Source organism: Anguilla rostrata, chromosome 8 (assembly GCF_018555375.3).
Source record: "Anguilla rostrata isolate EN2019 chromosome 8, ASM1855537v3, whole genome shotgun sequence".
Lineage (NCBI taxonomy): Eukaryota > Metazoa > Chordata > Actinopteri > Anguilliformes > Anguillidae > Anguilla > Anguilla rostrata.
The window spans coordinates 6268168-6290388 of NC_057940.1; the positions used below are offsets into that span (position 1 = coordinate 6268168).

Here is a 22221-nt window from a genome sequence, read left to right on the forward strand (position 1 = left end):
CCCCCTGGTGCCTGAGCTCTCTCTAACCCTGGACTCTACCACCAACCATCTACCGTCCTGCAGGGCTACCCATGTGAAAACCAGTATGCAGAAGTATGCTCGAAGTATACTATTTTATATTTAAGAATACTTGAAGTATACTAATCAAAGTTCATATCAAGCATGCTTAGTAGTACGCTATGTTCTCACACGGGCGGAGTCACAGTCGGCACTGGCACAGTTGGGATTCAACCACACACCATGGAGCACCTCTAAACACTGCCATGTGAATCTGATTTTAAAGTTTTCTATGACATAAACTCGGGAGGCTTTTTTTCCCCCACACAGAATCTCTACAGGCACCCCGCGTATTTCCACAATGAATCTTCCGCACGGAAAGTGCACATGGAGAGGCGGACCTGGATGCAGTAAACTTGAGCAAAGCGATAAAGCACTTTTTTAAAAATTTCACCAGAGAAGGACATCTAACGGGATGATTACCAGATGCCGAGCGGTGAGTCAGGTTTCACTGAGCGGCAGAGAGTAAGTCCCTGCTGCGCTTGGACTGGACCCCCAAAACTCATAAATCCCACACAGGGAGAGCACCCCAAACCAGATACCCCCTCAACCGCCACCCCACCCCCCACCCCCCCCGCAGCCCTGCACCTGAACATCACACAACAATTAGGATGACAATGTTGCAACCCAGGCCCTCATACAAGGGAGCACCCCCACCAGCCCCTGCCCCCTGCCCCCTGTCCCCAGGTCACAATTACAATTTCTTGGGTCCCAAAAAAAAAAATATTAGGATGGAATGAGATAAAAAGTTGAGAAAGCATTTTAAATCAATGAAAAGAAAAAAGCAGCGCTGCCACCCACTCACTGAGGATAACAAGGTCATGTATCATTAAAAATACACGCACAGACCTCCAGTACACTTAGCATGCTAGAAAAGACCTCAAGGGGAAGATTCAGCTGGAGCAGAACACAGATCAGTCAGACACAGCCGGGTTACAACGCATGAGTAACAGAGCCGAAACAGCTCAGACATAAAGGCCTGCTCACACCTGCATGACTGTCCATTCATGCAGACATGCGTGTGTGTAGAGCATGTAGTGTGCGTAGGGTGTGTGTGTGTAGTATGTGTGTGTGGTGTATGTGCATGCGTGCGTGCATGTGTGAGTGCATGTTGTGTGCGTAGCGTGTGTGGAATGTGTGCGTGCCTGTGTGTGTGTGTGTGAGGGAGTGGGTTTGTGTGTGTGTGTGTGTGTGTGAGTGTGTAGTGCATGTGTAGTGTGGGTAGTGTGCGTGTGCATGTGGGTGGGTGGGGGTGTGTGTGCTGTGTGTGTGTGTGTGAGTGTGTAGTGTGTACGTGCATGTGCATTTTGTGCATTTGGGTGGGGGGGGGGGGTGTAGTGTGTGTGTGCATGTGTGCATGTGCATTTGGGTGGGAGGGGGGGAGGTTGGGGTGTGTGTGTGTGTGAGTTTGCATGCAGGGGTGGGATTCCCAGAGCGTGGTGACTAAACCCTGGAGCTACACGCATCGCGTGCAGAGGGGCGGGGCATTGTGTGTAGCAGGGTTGGGACGGGGTGGGGTGGGGCGTGGGGCATCTTCCCTCTCCCCCTGCCAGCTCCGTACAGCATGCTGCCTGCAGTACGCTGAGCCGTACCCAAACCCCTCGCACGGGGACAGCAGACCACCGAAACACAGCACCGTCCGGCCTGTGTCTGCTCAATGCAGGGCAGAACAAATACATCAACTCTCCATGCACAGTGGTCAATGGTAAATGGACTGCATTTATATAGCGCGTTTATCCAAAGCGCTTTACAACTGATGCCTCTCATTCACCAGAGCAATTAGGGGTCAGGTGTCTTGCTCAGGGACACTTCGACACGCCCCAGGGCGGGGGATCGAACCGGCAACCCTCCGACTGCCAGACGAGCGCTCTTACCTCCTGAGCTATGTCGCCCCCGCAAGTGCAATCAACAATACCTCCCCCCGGACCACCTGTTGTTAACCCAGGCTCTGCACACAGCTTTGGTTCCCAAACCTACCAAGCCCACGGCCCACGTGTTGAGCAAACATGCTTTCAGTGACCCACCCCAATACAGTACATACGTACTCAGAAATGGGTTTTAACCACAGCTGTAGAAGTGAACTGTAACACAGGCTGCTTAGTTTTTGCTGCGCTGATCTCTTACTGCTGCTGCATTGTTCACTGTTCTGAACCTGCCGAGCTAAAGCTAGCTAACAAGCAGTTTTACAACACAAGGAGGTCCTCAGAGCCAATGAGAGGGTAACATCTCCAGATAAATATTTATTAATGTCTTGTACGGGCCACTGCCACTGGTGTTTGTTCTGTACTTTCCCTGTGGATGTTTTCCAAACGGCTGCTAGCCTCTTCCTGTAAACCCGAAACATCCACAACAAATATGAAGCAATTTGGTGAGTTCACCAACAGGAGCGTCTTTTGAAGCACTGCCTTGTGCATTCCCTGGGTGAGTAAACCCGAGATTAGATCATTAGATCATTTGTGAAAAGAATGAAAACCATATGCTTTTCCTCTCTTTCCTTTAGTACACATGTAAACGAACCTGCCCCCCCCCCCGCTCACAGGAACACGTATAAGGTCTGCTGGAACTCTGCCGCGGGTTTACGATCTGTTCAGGGCCGCTCCGCGTCGGCAAGAGAAGAAAAGATTTACCTCTCGCAAAGAGCATTTTAAAAAAACGTGGCCGGTGACTGACCGGAGAGGATGTTTTTCGGAGGCAGCCACCGCCTGGCCTGCAGACAGAAGCGGGGGCCGAGGCGCGAGGAGGAACTCGCCACGGCCGGCGACCGCAGCCAGGAAGCTCCGGGATACATCTCGGCAGAATTAAAAACATCTCTGCGTGTCCGTCTCTGAGCAGGAGAGGCAGACGCTGCTCCACACACCGACACTTCACAGAGGGCTTCTGGAGAACAGCAGTCAGGGAGCCGGTCGGCAGTCCGCACTGAGCACGGTCGCCGTGGGAAACCACGAGGGGGCGAGGATGAGGAGACCTGCACCCTCCCCACCTCTGTGTTCACCCTCCTGTTGCGCTAAGGAAACGGTCCTCCACCGTTAGCGTGTGTGTGTGTGTGTGTGTGTGTGCGTGCGCAGGTATCTGTTGGAACCGGGTGCGGTGCAACATCCACCTGTTGCCTGGATGGACTGTTAACCCATTAAGGTGCGAGATCACAAACGTGCGACTAGAATGGTCTTAACTGAACATTCTGATGCTGATGTCACAATCGCTACCGGTAACAGAAAGCAGTGGAGTTCCACAACACTTAGAATTTCTGGAGGAAAAAAAACTCTTCAAAGGGTTAAACCAGTGAAGCTGGTAATAAAAAGGTTGAACTGCTCTTAGACCTGTATTTTAAATTGCCCTTACAGAAGTACCTTTAAGTATTTATATATCCTGTGTAACTTTTTTCCAAGTAACATGTGTATCGGTCCAAGACCTGGCCCTGCTTTATGAAGGAGCTCCATTTCTACAAAAAAGTTCTAAAAATTCATGTATCCACCAATGCTGAAGTTATGCAACTTCAGAACATATGGCTTCCATGCAAAACAGAACCATGCACGCTAACTTCTTGAATCACTTTGAGACAGAGATCCAGCCTTCTTCTCCAAATGCATGTGTGTGCATTTGCGTGACCTCAAATAATTCAACATTCACATTTGTGAACTGACACTTTTAAATGGCTCATATTTAAATGCACAGCTTAAAGTTTGCCTTGCAAACATGGTTGATGCAGTCATCTTCAGCAGAATACCTTCTTATGGGGAAAGTGACTGTGTGTCATTACATATGTCCCAATCACATAGACACAAGCTCTTGCAAGCTTGCCCTATGTTCATGCATGAATTCAGAACATATACACACACACGTGTATTTAAGTATGTGCATGAGTGGTGTGGGTGTGTCTGATTTGTGCAAGTGAAGCATAATTCATCCTAAAATAAAATTCAAAGCTCTCTCTCTCTCTCTCTCTCTCTCTCTTCAAGCAACACGCACTCTCTCATTCACCGCCTTCCTAACACCACACACACACACACACACAAACCATATAACATTTTTCCCAAACATAGGATTTTCAGGTCTTTTGGGGACTGCATCAACCCAAGCAGGAGATTAAGAGACTTTGCTCTGTTTACTGCGCCCTGCGAATCTGAGGGTTCGAGCTTTCGTCTCTCACTACTGGCAAAATCACCAGACCATCATGAAGGGTCTTTACTAGTAATACAGGCCATTACACACAGCTAAGCAGGCTTCCAGCCCACTTGTGTTCCTCAGACAAAAATAGCTCATCGTGAATTTACAGATTATTTTGTATCCCCCCTCTCGAGAGCTGTAGTACCAGTGGTGTGTTGTGTATCATCAGATGCTTCTGTGCCTGTGTGTGTGTGTGCCTGTGTGCCTATGTGTGTGTGTGTGTGTGTGTGTGTGTGCATTTGTGTATGTGCGTGAGTGTGCGCGAGTGTGTGTGCATTTGTGTATGTGCGTGAGTGTGCGTGTGTGTGCATTCGTGTATGTGCGTGAGTGTGTGTGTGTGTGTGTGTGTGTGTGTGTGTGTGTGTGTGCATTTGTGTATGTGCGTGAGTGTGTGTGTGCCTTTGTGTATGTGCGTGAGTGTGTGTGTGTGTGCATTTGTGTATGAGCGTGAGTGTGCGCGAGTGTGAGTCGCGTGATTTGTGTGCACGTGTGTTGTGCAGATAAACGTCCCCTTTGGGTATAGCGCTGTGTCTGGGGGGTGTAGGACCAGGGGAGGGTGGGATGGGAGGGGGGGTGGGGGGGAGACAAGCTTTTTTTATTTTGCAGAAGCCAACTCCACCCCCCCCACCCCCTGCCCCCCCCCGCTCACCTCTAAACAGCGGATCATTTTCATGGCCCCCTTACGGAGGTCAGAGCCTCTGCCTGTGCAGTCACGCAAGCCCTAGGCTCCGCCCACTCAGCGACAGAGCCTCTTAAAGAGACAGCGTCGGTCTGTTATTGGCATGACGGGGGGGGGGGGCGGGCGGTGGGGGGGGTGGCGGGCGCCGGGGGTGAAGGGGGGGGGGGAGGGGGGGCTGGTTCCTGGCTTCCCTCCAGGCAGGGGACGGCCGGCAGCCAGCGCTCTCTGTGGCTGCCGCGGTCGGCCCATTTCCTCGCCTCTTCGCACGAACGGGGGTTTTTCGCTCTCTGTACTCGTCCGCGGCGGCGCTCGGTCGCACGCGACGCGCGTCACGGCCGCTCGGGTGAGAGACGACGCGGGACTGGGGGGGGTTCTGTAGCACGCTGTGGCGACAACCGGTGGCACCCCCCAGAACATTTCTAACGGGACACGGGCCAGATGGGGCCGGTGAAAATCTTATGCCGTAGCATACCAAAAAAAGGCTACAGCGTAGCTGAACCTCAGCATATGAAACACTGAGTCATTACTTATTACGTATGAATCAATACTGGGCCTATTTAATGACAAACTAAAGGAGTTCTCCAGTCCGGTCAAGGCAATTAGTACACTAAACCCAGACAAAATATTAATTGCAATCTGATAACCACAAAGTCAAAGATGCCGTCTCACTGTGTTATGTACACATGACCTGCAGAACCTTCTACATTTAAAAATGGGACACCTCCAGCAGTACGCAGTGGGGACACTGTCCAAGTCTAAACAGGCCCTATGAAGACAGTTAAATTACCCCACTGCAGTGGCCTCCCAACCATAGCAGGCTAAGGACGTGGTCCTGGTCCAAATTTCCCACAAGCCTATAGGGCCATGCCTGCTCTTATGGTAAATGCCTTTACTGTACGCAGTACGGACCACTTGGAAGCCCAGTATATTAATCTTGGGACGGGCTCTGAAAAAAAAAGCTCCAAAGCAGGACTTCCAAGTGTTCTGTCACCAGCACCCTTCAAAATCCACATCATCTGCATTTCAAACCCTTCAAACACACGGCAACAGGCACGATGAATAAAATGTAAAAAAAAAACAGGGGAAAAAAGAGGAAATACACGCGGCCTTAAAGACAGGACTGAAATAGACTCACGCGGCCAAATCAAGCCCCGTAATTAACCCCTGACCCCTGCGCGGAAGCTCCACGGGACCCACTGTCTGTGAATCGTTTGATGAACTGGGATCTGCTTGTTCTCCCACTGCTGTGAAGCACCGTAACTCAATTATTCGCCAGCGGTGAGAGTCAGCGGCGGGTTTTCCGGAACATTCAGAGCCTGAGAGCAGCCATTTTCAGAACGAGGCAGTAAACATCCGTCCCTCCGTCCATCCATTATCTATACCCACTTATCCTGGACAGGGTCCATCCATTATCTATACCCGCTTATCCTGGACAGGGTCCTTCCATTATCTATACCCACTTATCCTGGACAGGGTCCATCCATTATCTATACCCACTTATCCTGGACAGGGTCTTGGAAGAGGCTGGAGCCTATCCCAGCATGCATTTGGGCGAGAGGCAGGAATACACCATGGACAGGCCGCCAATCTAACACAGGGCAAGGCAGTAAACAAAATACATATATTTAAAGATGCTACATAGGTAGCTCACATAGGTCAGACTATTCCTGGGTAGGGCATTGCTTTCGAGTCCTACTGTACCACAAGGCACTCAAGCAGAACTTCTCTTTCCCGCTCTGTGCGCTGTTAAATAAAGTTCTGTTAAATCGCCCTGAAAGAGCATGTCTGCTACGATAAATAATGTAATATTTGAGATAGTAAAGGGCTTTACAGGGACGGAAAGGTTGGGAAGTCATAATGTGTAAGATTTAACCTCAGGGTAGTTCAGTGAGGTGGGTATTTTACATTTTAAAGCAGAAGCAATATAATAATAATAATAATAATAATAATAATAATAATAATAACAATAATAATAATAATAATTTGTTATTTATTTTGTTTATTGTTGTATTATTATGATGCACCACTTATTCTTGCTCACTGTGGCGCAGGAGAGAAGATATACTAGCAGAGATGTTCTGAGAAGATGAAAGGTGTGTGTTCCATTGTCCATTGGGCCCCTATAACCAGAGTGCTGTGTTATTTTTATTTCTCAAGGCTCGGATTTATCAGAGCCAGAGGCTACACAGCGAGCCCAGAGTCGCTGGCCAGGAAAGCTCTGCAATGCAATTATGTGGAAAAGTAGTTCTTTGATAAAAGTTTGGCATTTGAAGTAAAATGGATTTGTTTTTGCTTCTCTGGGACGTTCTCAAAAATGTGACTGTAAGTATTTAAGATGTAGGGTGCGTGCTGGTTCAACGTGCCCAGTCAAACTGACTTCTAATGCACGGCATGACCAACCCAACACTTTCCCTGAGTTCTTTTATCATTCTCATGTGGCAGAGCCACCCCTGGGTGCCATTTTAGAAGGACCGCAGATAAAACGTCTTTGTTCGTAACATTGCGTGCGAGGGGAGAGCATTGTGTCCACGGCACTGGGACGGAGGGCGGAGTCTTTATGCTAATCTCATTAATGGCATATTGGGGTCATTTCGCAGCATCCGAACGGCATCGCGTGCGACCGGGCCCGGTGTGTCCTTTATGGGACCGAGCGTCAGCTAGGGCGAGGGCCCACCTCACGGTGAATGTGCGCTCTTGGGCAGACGACGAAAGCGGTGGGGGAAGGGGAGGGGAGGGGGGGGCACACACACGCTTATTTTGCACATTAATGGGGATAATGTGACATCGGCGGGGCCAGCGACTGGCACTGCGTGTGCGGTAATCACATTCTCTCTAACCGCCCCACAGTACCCGCTCGCAGAGAGCACGCGGGCTTTGATGCTCAGGCTGCGGTAAGTGCATTATGGGTAAACGTGTGCCCCCCCCCCGTGTGTGTGTACGATGTGAGGGAGGAGGGAGGGGGGAGGAGGAAGGGGGGAGTCAAAGTATATGAAATTTAACATGAAAGAGACTTGTGCAAATCATTAGCATGAAAGGACAGTAAACCACATTAACCGTACATCCTGCCCGTACTGTACGTCATCTTGGCCTTGGCCTTGGACTTGTCATGGACAGACTTGGACACAGATTTGAGGTAATTTTTTTTGTCGTTGTTGCTATTTTTATATGTACATACAAAATGTATTTCAAACCGAACAACAACAGACAAAAACGCGTAAGGTTGGGCGGACAGTTCAATATAAACAACGGCGTTATGTACTTTGGATGACATCAACGACAAAATGCACAGCACCAAACCGACTGTGAATCAAGTCTCCACCCAATCACCTGTCAGGTTTCAAGAAAGGCTTTTATTTAAATTTAATCCGTTTTATTGATGTGCTGGAAGAAAACAGACCCCCCTTCAGAGAAGACCCGAAATCGACAGCACATTAAATAAACTGGGTTACTGATATGAGCACTGAAGGAAATTCTGTGCAGAAATAACATCTCAAAACCCAAATATTAAAAGTGTAAGATGCTCCATATGTCAAATAAAAACGTACATTATAGAAACATAATACAGAACATAATCCAAAGGCCCTAATAATAAAGAACAGATTAATCTTTTTGACCTCACAGCTGAAGTGCTACAATCACAAAGATGAGACCGGTTTTCTCACTTGCAGTCGTGAGCATTCGTCATCCGCATTACTTATTTACATTGCAAATGTGGAGACACGCCATTTTGTCTGACTAAGGCTCTTGTTCGGCACAGCCTCAGTTTTCCATTTGAAGTCACATGCTGACACCAATCAGATCTGTGAATTTCTTTCAAAGGTGCACCAGCACCAGGTGGGATTTCAACCGGTAACCTACTGGCTATGAGCCTCTGAGCTACGATGACAAGCCTCAGCAACAGAAACAGAGCACGGCCCAATAGTTCTCTTCCCTTTCCGAGCTTTAATCTTTTCTAGTGATCACACAGTGTGCTCTGGATGAGATCTTCATTATCAGACTTTGCCTGAGGAAGCCACTGATCCAGACCGGAGGTCACAGATGAGCTCGCTCACAAAGTAGGCAAGTACTGTACGCAAGGAAGTGTTGAGCTTTGAACTTGACTTGGCTTTCTCTGAGCAGCACGTGCTAAGCTTCTGTATGACTAAACGCCACCCCCCAGGGGGGATTATTTGCATTTTACCTGCAGATGAACGCACTGCACAGACGGAGAAAGAGCGGAAGTAAAAAAAATAAAATAAAATAAAAACGACTCCTGCATTTCAAATGTATATCAGATGAGCAGGAGGGAATTCCAGCCCGGAAGAGCAGAATTCCCATTGCGGATTCGGGCACAGGAAGTGCATTACACGCTAATACAGGAGACACCAGGACTGACTGTTGCTTGTGCTTCTGCCGCGTGAATCTAGGTTGTACTGAGGGCGAATTGAATTAACCAAATTCCTCAGCCTATGTCACAGTCTTTGAGTGGCCCTAAATACATTTACTACTTCTATTCCAGGCACAAAACATTCCTAAGCATGTCTGCGCTCACATGTTCAGACATTAGACTTACAGGGCTGTCTGACATTTTTTGTCAGGCGTGACTTATTTCCGTGAAAACGTACTTTGGCCTTTTTTTTTTTGTTTGTCAGACACAAGAATAAATAACCTGAAACTACATAAAAAGACTGCCAGCATTAAAGGAAGATACTCAACTTGAAAACTGTGGTCTAATATCTCTATCGTACAACCGCACAGTCTGCTGACAGAGCCCCATAAGTCTACACAAACCAGGGGTGTCCAGACCTACCCGAACAGGACCAGTGTGGGTGCTGGTTTTTGTTTTAGCCCAGCACAACAGGATACAACCGCACACCCCTGATCCAAACATTCAATGCGTGCCTCTTCCTTCGTACCACCTGACCACATCGTATCGGAAAGCAATTAAAAAAAACCCTTGATGAAGAGCAAAAACTGCCTTAATACTTTGGGGGTTTTTTTGGGTGGGGTGGGGGTGTGGGGGCTGTTTACATGGCAGGATCCAGTGACCCAACGGCCTCTGAGGCCTCAGCATCTGCTCATCTCACATCCAGCTGGCAAAGGGCTGCCAAAATCAGAAGCTTAACCTCATCCAGAGACAGCTGGGGAGGAGGCGGTGCAGAGGCATTATCCTGCAACTCCACTGTTTGACATGGGGGACACGGACACGGGCCTACAATGCCAATATTAAGCGTCACGCAACGCCAGAGAGAAAAGGGCAATATGTCCCATGTCCCAATCCGCCAGCAATGTGGTATCATTGCACAATTACAGTACTGTTCTTCACACAGTTTAAAAAAAAAAAAGATAATTACTTCCCTACATTCATTTTTATTTAGCTCATTATGAGTCAGTATTTCCTAACTGAATGCGAGAAGTAGAGGTTGTGTTGCAATGTGTCAAAAGCCCGTTTAAAACAAGCATTTTTCGTCACAGGGATAAACTAATGAAGGCAAGATGTGAAAATCTTTTTTGAATCTTTGTTTTACTTCATATTAACTGAAACTTACTGTGAGCTTATCTTTTCTAAATATAGTCATTGAATTCCTTGGGTTTACACACCTTTGTTTTTAGTCCAAATGGTTGAAATAAGATCCATTTTGTACAAATTTGCTGCAATTAGTTAAGTATTCATTAATAGCTAGCCAGAAAATAGAGGTTCTGATGTATTGGTACATCTCTGATGATTCTTTAGAGACAGCAAATAATGCATAGCCTAACATCATTTCAATGATAAAGGGATTATATGAAATGTTTTAAGCTTTCAGTTTCAGCTTAGCTAAAAAAAACGTTGAGAAAACCTCTTTCGTGAGTTAAAAAAAAATTAAAATGCTCAAGTGATGCACAGAAAGACAATACATGCATATGCTTTGATAATTCACTCAGCAGGACTTGTTGCATTAATTCATTTGCATATTTGTTTTACACTATCAAATGATACAGCTGAATATTAACTGATGCAAACCATGTTCATGTACCTTGTTCAACCCTTCTTAGGGCCAGAACCTCCACCCTACAGACTTAATCAGTAGGCTACTCCATCCTCACACGTGAATAGACTTTTCCTTACACAGAAATCACGCTTGGACAACAAAGCCTCTCCCATCGTACAGGCTATCGTTCTTTTAAAAACCTCGGAGGCCGATCTCCGTTAAGGCCGTCAGTGCTGGAGCCGTACCGTTGTTTACAACCGAAGCGCTTCGGGAACACGCCTTCCCCTCTCCCCGCGCTACACGCACGTCCCCGGAGGCTCGGAGCTCCTGCCGGGGCGCTGTCACGCTATCGCGGTTGTGCACGAGTGCAGCGTTCGCTACCCGCGGCCGCTCTCTGTTCTCTTTCCATTCAGAGCAACGGCTCCCTGACGTGCTGAAAAATTGCTCGATTCGCTGCCACGCCCACCTCTTCGTTTCTTCTTTATTTTACTCTCCTCCTGATGAAATTTACACTGAAGTAATATGTGATGTTCACCCATACAGCTCTATAAGGTTTTTAAATTATTTTATATTTCAAAAAAGACGCAGGCTTATCCGGCAACATACTTTTTTCTGTTTTGGACATGCACATCACCAGCCAAAAAAAAAAAAAAAAAAAAGAAGCGATAATTTCTAGACTTCTAGACTAAATGGATAATTCTCAGATCGAAGCATCTTGCCGAGACATGGTGTGTGAAGGATGCTTGCACAGCAACTGGAAATGTGCGCAAAATGACGACCCGTTGGTCTTCTAACATCAACCTGCACCGTTTTACTGCAGGTTTGTTACATGTTATAGTGTCAACTGTAACTGCAATTGTACAGCCATGACCAATGCGTAATAATATAATGACAATATTTTGAGGCTCCAGGCGACCCCAACCCCACCAAACTCCTGGTGTATTTGGGGGACCCCCCCCCCAGGGCTGCGTGTGAACCTCTCTCTCTGTGACAAAGGGGCTGTTGCTCATAGGCCGGGGAACCCTCTGTGATGTGCCAGGTCACCTGACCTCTGTTTTAATTGAGGTCACACAAAAGAGTCACACACAAACGTATGTGTGAAGAAATCCTATTGTGTCGTCCGTAAGCTCATTGTAAGCAACCACTTAGAACGGTGGCAGACGTGCCTTATATCTAAACGCTCCGCACGCCAGTCACTGATGTGGAGAAACACAGGCGCTGGAGAGAGGGTGCCTGTGAACAGAATGAGCAGCGCCTTGCACTGACTTGCAAACTGGGGCCAATTGTTTCTTTTCTTCCCTGCACTGGGCATGATAACTCTGCCTTTCTGGTCTTTGCACTCTTAGGACAACTTTGTTTTTCCTTCAAAACATGTTCTGTCCTATTTGTGCATTTTCTATAGGCCTATATCAAATATACAGGAAGCTCATTTCAGTCTATGAACAGATTAACAATTAGCCTAATGATAAACTGTGTTTTAATATTTGCTCTGTATTTTTTATTTTTTAGAGGATAAAATTAGAATTGTAGCTAACTTTGTATTGTTTCAAAAGGACCCATTAAAAAGGATATAATCAGTTATCGATGGTTTTTAGATACATTTTTTTTTAAAACCTCACCCCTCATCAGTTTTTTAGAAAATAAAACTACTGCATTACTGTAATACAACTTATACATAATATAATTTTCATACATAATTAAGAACTTAATTGGGGGATTTTCCTTGATGCAGCTGCACCTCACCTCATGAAGGCGCTGTTAAAAGCAATCATTTGTAAAGGAAAAGTGCGCAGATTAGGAGACCAAACTCCGCACTGCGAGTAAAAGTGCCGTTACTTTTCAAGAGCTGTTCGTTTTCGCGCCACGGGTGTTCGGGGGCTATTAACTCTCAGCGACAGAACGCATCACGCTCTCGTGCGCAGGCTCGCTCAAATCTCCAACCGAAGCTCGCGATTCAGCGAGGCTTTCGTTCTGGCCGGGTCTGCGTGACCGTTTTCTAAGCACTGACAACTCACTTCACTGGCAGCCGCAACTTTAGCACCGCAGCGGCCGAGTTTGAGCGTAATTGCCGGAGACAACGGTCCGGCAGCAGTGTTGGACTAACAAAGGATTCTGCTGTGATGTGAACCGAGCCGCACGGAGTCCCACACGTCCACACGCTGCGTGCTGAGCTTGGCCCTATTAAAGACACAATGCTCTGTGTCTAGACCAGGCGTGGCTCGGAGGGGGGGTCATTACCTTATGGCCTTTGCAACACAGGACCAATCTATGCAATTATTCACGTGCCACTACTCCACGAGATACGGCGACATTTGCATGCGAGGCCTCTGATATGAACGGGAATTACATCCGTTTCATGCTAATGTCTCAGTAATGAGTTCAACCGCATTTTTACACGCAAGCCCTCCGACAGATTCTGATTGGATTAAGGTCTCCAGTTTGCCACCCATGTTGCCGTGGGCACCTTCCTGACAATTAATGCCATTCTTTGGAGAGTGCTGATTCATCTTATTTACAGAAAGCAGAGATCCTACAGATAAATCGTCATGAATGACAATAGAGACATGCCACAGCAATGTTGTGGGGAAATTCAAATCTAGGTAAACTGACACGAGGAGAGCACTCTGCCGCACACTATTGTGCAAGGCATCTGCAGGGAATGCTGATGCACAACAGTACTATAGATTACTCCACAACACACTACCCAGCAGAATACAAGGTCAGCATCTTACTGTAATTTGTGAGGTGTCAAGTGTACTGAGAGACCCATTTTATTTTCCCAAAAGGCCAAATGAAGCCCCAGTTCTGATATTCCTGACAGAGAACTAAAGATTCATAGGCAGACAGCTGGTACCAGTTATAGACAATAAATAACAAAAAAAATAATCTATATCAGGGCTTCAAGTCCAACCCAGAAGGACTGTAATGTTTCTGTAGTAAAGACTTGGGTAGACACACATACACCCTGAAGAGGTTACAGACATGGCTACTGAACGTTTTAATAAAAAATAACCAATATTATGCAACATGTGGATGATGGCGTAGTGGTTTGGGTGGACTAGCAACTAGGTTGTGGGTTCAAGTCCCGGCTGGTGTGCCGCCATTGGACCAGCAGGGAAAGATACCTAACCTGAACCTCTACGGTAAAATATCCAACTGTGAAAATTGATCGTTTGTACAAATGTAATCTGTGTGATTTTCTCTGGATAAACTAAATGTGATGTGAATCTTATGCCTAGCATCACGTTACCTGGACTGAACACACAGAATGCCTGGAAGGCGCAAATAATGCGAACAGTGACAGAAGTCAGTTATTTTTTGAACTTTTGAATAATTCTTTCCAACTGGCTGTTGGCGATGGGTGGGATGAGGAGGAGGAGGTAAGGAGGGTGAGTCGGGACAGGTCTGTGGGCAGGGCAGAAATAGGAACAGAACCTAAAACTGAAGCAGCACTAGCGACCACCTGTATTCAAAATAAGAGACGACGTTAAATTCGAGCGATGGATTAAACCGCCATTTTGGCTCTGTGTGCCGCGTAGGTAACTTTAGAACTTCAGAGGTGCTGCCACACCTGTGCTGTACAGCTCAGGACAGAGACAACCCCTCTGTATCACCACTGTGTCAGTTCCGCTGTCCTGAAGCTGCATAAAAACCAACAGCTGTGTCAGACATCACATTTATGCCCCGAGCACAAGCACCTTTATACAGTTCCTCTAATTTCACCAGTGCCTCCCTTCTCACTTCCTGTAGGTTTATTTATTTCGATCCTAATTTTGGCACACCCTATTCTACTAATTATCAGCTCAACAAGATCTCTAGCTGTTGAATGAGGTGTGGCTTTTTTCAGGGCTGGAATGAAAACCTACAGGACGGTAGATCTCCAGGAACAGGGTTGGAAACCACTGCTCTCCACAGTAAGCTGCAAGCAACATAAGCAACCTTAAGGGCCACCCATGCATGCTTTTTAAACGTATACACAGGCATGTTCTGTTTATTGTCAACACTTAGGACCTGTAGAAAACACTTTTATTCCAGAAGTAAAGTTCAGATTATGAATTAGTTTAAACCTAGAAAGTCACTGCCTACAGTACTGTTGAAAACTGTTTGAAATTTAAATGATCAAGCTGTGTGCAGTAGTATAGAAAGTGCACTGGCTTTCTTTCATCTTACTGCTGAGGTAATGTCTTGCTTGATGTAACAAACAGTAGTGTTTCTTTAGATAATTCAGTCTACAAATAAACAATGGTTCATACTGAGACCCTGTGAAATGAGTCCACTCCTTGCTTTTAAAGGATGTTTGTGGTTTAGGCTATCGCTGTGTGTCTCAGCAATTCCTATATTACTTTGCACTGTGCTGAAGACTCACCATAGCACTCAATCTCTCTGTGCAGTATTCCCCAGTCTGAGTGAGGGGCATGCCAGACCCTTACCCTGTCCCCCTAGTGGCCAGGGATAGAAATACACTGCTCTCACACAGAGCAACGCTCTGCTACTTGAGGGAATTTCAGTTGGTGTTCAAGTGTAGGAGTTCAGAAAGTGCCCATGGATTGACTCTGTGGTAATTGTTATGGTAATATTATACTACTGATTTAAAACAACATAATTAAAATAATTATAGAATATATAATTGCAAATTGTGATTTTTTAAAATTTAATTGTGAAAGCATACGTGTGTAGGTGTGAGAGAGGTGTGGTATCAGGTAAATGACATGAGCGCACATTAAACGCACCTCTCACGGTGAGGGTGAGTGTCTTTCAGCCATCGAGATACACAAGAACTATCAGCGGCGTCAGTTCTGGCCCACTGTGACATCACAACTCTCAGCCCATAGCCTCTCTTCGCCTGTCTTTCCAGGAACGCCCCCCTCAGCCAATCAAGCAGGCGCGCAGCTGTGAAGCCGCCTCTCACGCCCTGGTTCAGGACCGCCATTGGCCGCAGCAGACGATCGAACGCGGGGCGAGTCACAGAGTTTTAGACGCTTAATCTCGTCTGAATCGACGTAGATTAAGCGTCTCCCTGAACACCACCGCAGGAGAGAGGACAGGGTGCACGATCAGCTGAGATAAAAGCCCCCAAATTACAAGGCCGGCTTCTTAACCAAGACTGCCGCATCGCCACCCTACGTTCCCTTGACGACGAAGGGTTATGGGCTCATTAGTCATCCAGTTCCCTTTCGAAAAGACTCAGAGTATTATCTGATTAAACCTGCATTGCGTAGAGAGAACTAAAGGAATAACTATTAGGAGTGTTAACGAATGTTGGCACAGAAAGATTTTTTTTCAAATCTTCAGTACATGTCATTACATTAATTTATCAGATGCTCTTATCCACAGCAACTTACAATACAGGGAAACCTGAGTGCATTTGACTTATTAACAGATGCAACAGTACCAGATCTGACTGATAACATATTAGGGAGTAAAACTGCAAAAGCACAACTGTGCTAACCACGAGCCAAGGTACAAATTTTAAATGCAACCATGAGTATAACAACATAACTTAAAAACCCATTAAAATACCACAACCTGAATTAGCACGAAAAGTGGGATTGCTACACGGTGGGGACGGTTTGCAGGCCAGAGCAGTGGGTCCCCAGCCTGCCTCTGAAACTGGCCAATGATCCTGCAGTCCTGACCACATTGGGGTCAAAACAGACAGGAGTCATGACTGGCAGGAGCAGCCAGGCAGGGAGGGGAGATCCAGTCACCCTGAAGTTTGTGAAATGGGGAGATCTACGTAGCTGGGGAGTAGAGTGGAGACATGGTGGAGTTGGTCCATTCACTGCCCTGTAGGTTTGTAAGTAAAGTTTTTTTGGAATTCTAAGCTAGTGTTCTAGAACTCCACTGCTTTCAGTTACCAGCAGTGATTGTGATATCAGCATTAGAATGTTCAGTTAAGAACATTCTGATCACATATTTGTGATCTTACACCATAAAAGGGTAAAGGTTTTAAGCTTGATGTGATCTGTAACAGGCAGCCAGTGAAGTGTGATGTGGAGGATGTGACATATGCACTCTTGGGGAGACTGCAGGCAAGTTTTACTCCTGCAGGTAGAACAGCAATAAGAAAAATATGGTGCTTTATTTCACATCCTTAAGTGCAATATCTTATTTTATATTCTCTTGCACAATCGAGTTTTAGTTATTAGGTCCTTACACAGGCTTAAGCTGTCACTTCGTGAGGTCAAACTCTACAGTGACCTCTTTAGATTTCACATGCGTTCTACTATGCGAAGCTCCTAATTGCATCAGTGTGCGACTCATTAATTGGTTTGTAGTTTGTTTTCTCTGGCTATAAGGTGCAATGTGCTCATGCAGCCTATTCAACTGCACTTGCAAGGTTCACTAATTGGCAAATTTTCTTTTTACCCCCAAAGGTTAGAGGTTACAACTATAATTCTTCAACTTATGATGCTTCGTAATTGGCCAAAATGACCTTTTTACATTTACTGTCAATTTGTAATATGCACACCATCCAATTTACAACACAACATGACTACTATGAAGCATCATCATCACCTTTAATTTGTTGAACATGATAAATTATTGCAAAAGCATATTCAATACTTCGATGTAGATTATTCCGTACATAATAAATTGAGCTATTTTTTACCACAGCCTGAATGGGTTTAAAATCCCACCTCGGACTCCGGGAAAATCTCTAACTCGTCTGTTACGTGTTACATGTGCTATAGAGCACTTTTTTTCCACGATTTCATTTTCCCCAAAATACATCCTTTTTAGGGGGGGAAAAAAGACAATGCAGAGGCATGCAAGGAGAACAGTGTTTTACTGACATGAAGCCTCGCTTGGCTGCCGGACGAGCGGCGTTATTTCTGACATCCGTGTCGCGGTTCGTTCGGGCCCCTTTTATCTTTCAGAAGCTCGCTATAAATAGCTCGGCGAAAGCCGGATGGGAAGTGACGTAAAGATTAAAAAGGGCAACACAGACAGACCGAAGCGTGCCAGCGACCGATGCACATTGGACTGTTTCTACGTTACGTTAATACACTGGGGGAAGTTTCCACCAAGAAAAAATAAGTTACGGCTTAAGAGAGAATGCATTTTATTTTTCCCTACTCAAAATTTTTCATGGAGGGTCAGAGGAGTTGAGGGTTATGATGTTTATGAACATGAAATATCGAGCCTAAATATCATGGCTGGTTTTCACAAAACACGCATCATGAAGTTATTGTATCAATATTACATTTCAATAAAAATAAGAATAGAAATGATCACACACGCAGAGAGCTGTCGTTGTCCAAGGAATATGAGGATAGAGTAAATGCACTCTGCCATAGAAGCCTTCTCGAGCCGTCCAATGAAATGAGACAGTGAGAGTCAACCAATCAGAATCTCCCACATTTTGGCTTGCATCAATCAAGCGGCAAGGTGTAGCGTGAAACAGTGGCTCTCATTCAGTCACAGGAGAGAGCTAAATAAGGAGCTTGCCTCTCCCCGCCCACAGACTGTGATTGGTCGCTCATGAAAACAAAGCCTCCGCCTTTCCCCGCCCCCAGACTGTGATTGGCCACCCATGAAAACAAAGCCGCTCAGACATGCCCTAGCTCCCCTGCCCCTACAGACCGACATGGCTGATCTATGGGACTATGAACAACCACACCCCTCCCACACTAAAGGGTGGGGGTGGGGGTGGGGGTGGGTGGCGCCTTACCTTGGAAGAAGCTCTTGACCCGGAGGTAGCTGACGCTGAGCCTCAGCACGGACAGCTTGTCCAGCTTGGAGATGACGTCGGGGGGGAAGGGGAGCAGGCTGGCCAGGCGGTCCAGCTCCGTGTTCAGCCGGTCGCGGTGCCGCTTGGAGGGGTTGGACTTCTGGTTCGCTGCGGCCGGCTTCCTGGCAACGCGAAAGAGAAAATGTTTTTTTCGGGCCGTGCGCAATCAGGTAGGTGACGGGTGGCGATCAATATCGGGAAGCTACGGGAGTAGAGCGTTGTCCTGGTACAGGCTGGACCGGGACGGGACGGGCCCAAACCCACTCTGTTAAACTCCCCCATAGGCACACAGTGAGGAGAGAGCAAGGACAGCAGTGCCCCATGAGCTGGGGGGGGGGGGGGTCAAATCTAGCAGAAATCTTTCTTTTTCCATTATTAAATTATTGCAAAACTGCAATAATTGCAAGAATTGGTCCCTAACTTCACAATTGGTAAGCAGAGTTTTACGTTTTTTTGTTTTTAATTAAACTTTTCAAAGGTTATTAAACATTGAAAAAAAAAACTCAGCTTTTTTGTTACTCTCACTTTGGACACATAAAAGGCTGCACATACATTCGTATACAAGTCAGGGAACAAAAATAATTTTGTACAATTTATCCGGTTCATATGGGAAGTGTACCACTTTAAGGAGCGTAATACAATCAATTGCGAGTTTCATATTCTGTGCTACTAATAACTGCTCTCTGTTGGATTTCCTTCCAGGCAAACCACAATAGTTCAGAACAAGAAAGACACTTTTGCTGTTAGCATGGCAGGAAATGAATGAACCGTTATCACCAGTAGTGACTAAGCAGAAACACAAGGTGAGGACTTCACACGGAGTACGCATTTAGGGGTGAGGGGCTGGGTTCCACATCTATCTGCTGAGGGACTGAAACTGTAGCCCCACACACTCTGGGTCCACCAACGGGACTCTTCTTCCATCAGTGAGGCAGCTACCCAAAACTTAGACTTCTACCCAATCTGAAAGTGAAACTTTGCCCTGGTGTGGTAACACCCGTCTCCCAGGTAACCCTGGTGCGCTAACACCCTTCCCCCAGGTAGCACAGGTGTGGTAACACCCTTCCAGGTAACCCTGGTACAGTAACACCCTTCTCTCAGGTAAACCTGGTGCAGTGACATCCTTCTCTCAGGTAACCCTGGTGCAGTAACATCCTTCCAGGTAACCCTGGTGCAGCGACACCCTTCTCTCAGGTAAACCTGGTGCAGTGACACCCTTCTCTCAGGTAACCCTGGTGCAGTGACACCCGTTTCCCAGGTAACCCTGCTGCAGCACTTTGGTGCACAAATCTGTTTACATCCTCACGTGAGACTGAGATCTTACATATATATATATATATATATATATATATGAGACACACTCTATATTTAATATAAAGACTGTGTGCCAGTATGAGGATTATTATTATGTTATTATTATTATTAGCAATGCCAAGGAATGTTTCACAGCTGATACTTTAGCAATGAATTTTACAAACCTAATTATTGATGAGTTCTTCCGTTTCCGAGTTCTTCCTGTTAATTTTTACAAGCTCATGCAATTGATTTTACAGCGATAAAACGATTTTAAATAGTTTACAATTAACTCATTTAATTAATTAATGACGAAGCTATCTTTGAGTACAGCTAAACGTTGGGGTTAAAATATCCGGTGTGATTAAAATATACCTATGAACAGTTTTTTTATTGAATTATTTCAATAATAACTTTTACTCTGTGGAAAAATAGCACAGTAATTTTAACTTTCATTCAATAAACTGCGGTCACGCATGGCTCCAAAATACGTAGCAGCTTAAAACATCCCTAAATTCAGTTCTTCAATAAGACTAATTGAACATATCTGGATTCGCTAACCTACACAAGAATTGACAATTCAAAATAATTAAAATACTGTATCCATGAGAAGCATTCCATATTTGGACTGGGTATTTTTGGGAGAAATAAAAATTAGCAACATATGCCCTCTTCTTGTTACTACGCTACGGTCTAGATAGCAGACACTTTTGCAAATGCTTTGGTGTTCGTCAAGATAGAATGAATCATTTTCCAAATACACAATACAGCGGAAACGACTTCCCCCTGTGCGCAACAAAGAAAATAGCGGGACACTTAACTGTTTCTGAACCGGCTTCCGTCTCTTCCTGCTGGCATACATGCAATCCCCAGGTGGAATCATGATCTCGCGCCCCTGTAAATGTAACAGGTGCGCGTGAACAAAGAAACAGTGGCATATTAAAGACTAAAACCTTACGTGCACGTCATGACTTTTGCGAAAAATGTGCCTCTCTCAGCATTTAATTTATAGGCGCAGGTGATTAATATCCAATTACCAGGCAAATCGTTACATTGTCAAAGAAAAGAACATAAATAAGGAAAGCGTGTTTCCCAGTGACGTTACGTGGTATGTTTATTTACGTTCAGTAACCTGACTCATTAATGCAAGTGACAGTAGCCTATAATATCACGTCATATCCTATGATAATAATAATATTCCCACATAAATAAGTTTCACATACTTTACTGAGTAATTCTCCAGACCCTGTGCTTTACAGAAGAGACAAAAACGCCGATGCACTTACCGAATGGCTCAATGTATATCAATTCCAGAACAGTTTCTATAATATATTTTAATTGCAAAAAATGGTCAGAGCTAGCAATACTTTTAAAACAGTAATTCCCATGGGTATTAAAAAAAAGCAAAAGTGTGCCTGAGTTTTAAACTACCGATCTTTTAGCAGGCAGCAAGTAGCAGGCAGAGTGGTTGACGTTATATACCCGATTTTGGTCTCGTGCACTTCCTTGTGTTTCAGGTGGCGGATTCCTCTGAATGACAGGCCAGCGCTTCGCACGCGATTCTCTGAGCCTCACAAACACACTCCCCATGCGCGCACGCACACACACACACACACGCAAAGTGAGAGAGAGAGCGAGAGAGACTTCAGTGTGGGATGACAACACGAAATGCAATTCACTGGTGCAACGAGTTAGCTGCGGTGTCTCTTCGCCTTAATTCATCGCATAAAATGGATAAAATATCGGGATTTGGAGTATCCACTGCAGCAAGTTCAATGAAGCTCAGTTTGCATCGTATTCCGAAGAGCACATGATTCTTCTGTCCAGATGTTTCCTAAATTACGAGGGATTTTGTCTAAATTCTCAAAGGTGCATTTGAGTACCTATGAACAGATATCTGCGATGGGTACTTATTATATATTTTGTACCTGTTAATAGAATCAAAATGGGTACTTTGCTGATTAAGGAGACTTTCGAAATGCGCGATGGGAAACTAGTCTACAGTTATGATTTGGAAAGAAATAAAGGCGTCATTTAAGGACGCGTTAAAAGAGCTCATAGGTTCAGCCAGCGGGCAGATAGCTTAGTGGTCACGACCACGGAAACCTAGGACAGATGACTCAAGGAAAAATAAGGACGGCCTCGTTGATTTGTTATAGTACATTGCGTAGAACATTCACCGATGTGATGAAATTGTGGCAGTTTGTTTAAAGTAGCCTGTATGCCTGGTCTAATTTTCTCAATCGCCGAACGTCAAGCTGTGTTTTGTCAATACCTACTGTTGATGTCGACGGGCTGTTTAAATCTTAATTCGACGCCGAAGTGTCTAAGCCTTTCATCTA

At 45.7% G+C, this 22221-nt stretch overlaps 1 protein-coding gene across 1 annotated transcript in view; it reads right to left on the bottom strand.

The window, feature by feature from the left end:
• The window catches only part of LOC135260675 (aryl hydrocarbon receptor repressor-like), a 40719-nt gene extending 19612 nt beyond the window's left edge, over positions 1-21107 (bottom strand). The window contains exons 1-2 of the mRNA XM_064346111.1: positions 20701-21107; positions 18527-18708 (exon numbers count right to left, since the gene is read on the bottom strand). Of these exons, the coding sequence (XP_064202181.1) occupies positions 18527-18708; positions 20701-20762 (244 nt within the window). The 5' untranslated portion in view covers positions 20763-21107. The remainder of the gene's footprint in view (positions 1-18526; positions 18709-20700) is intronic.
• Positions 21108-22221: the final 1114 nt, after the last annotated feature.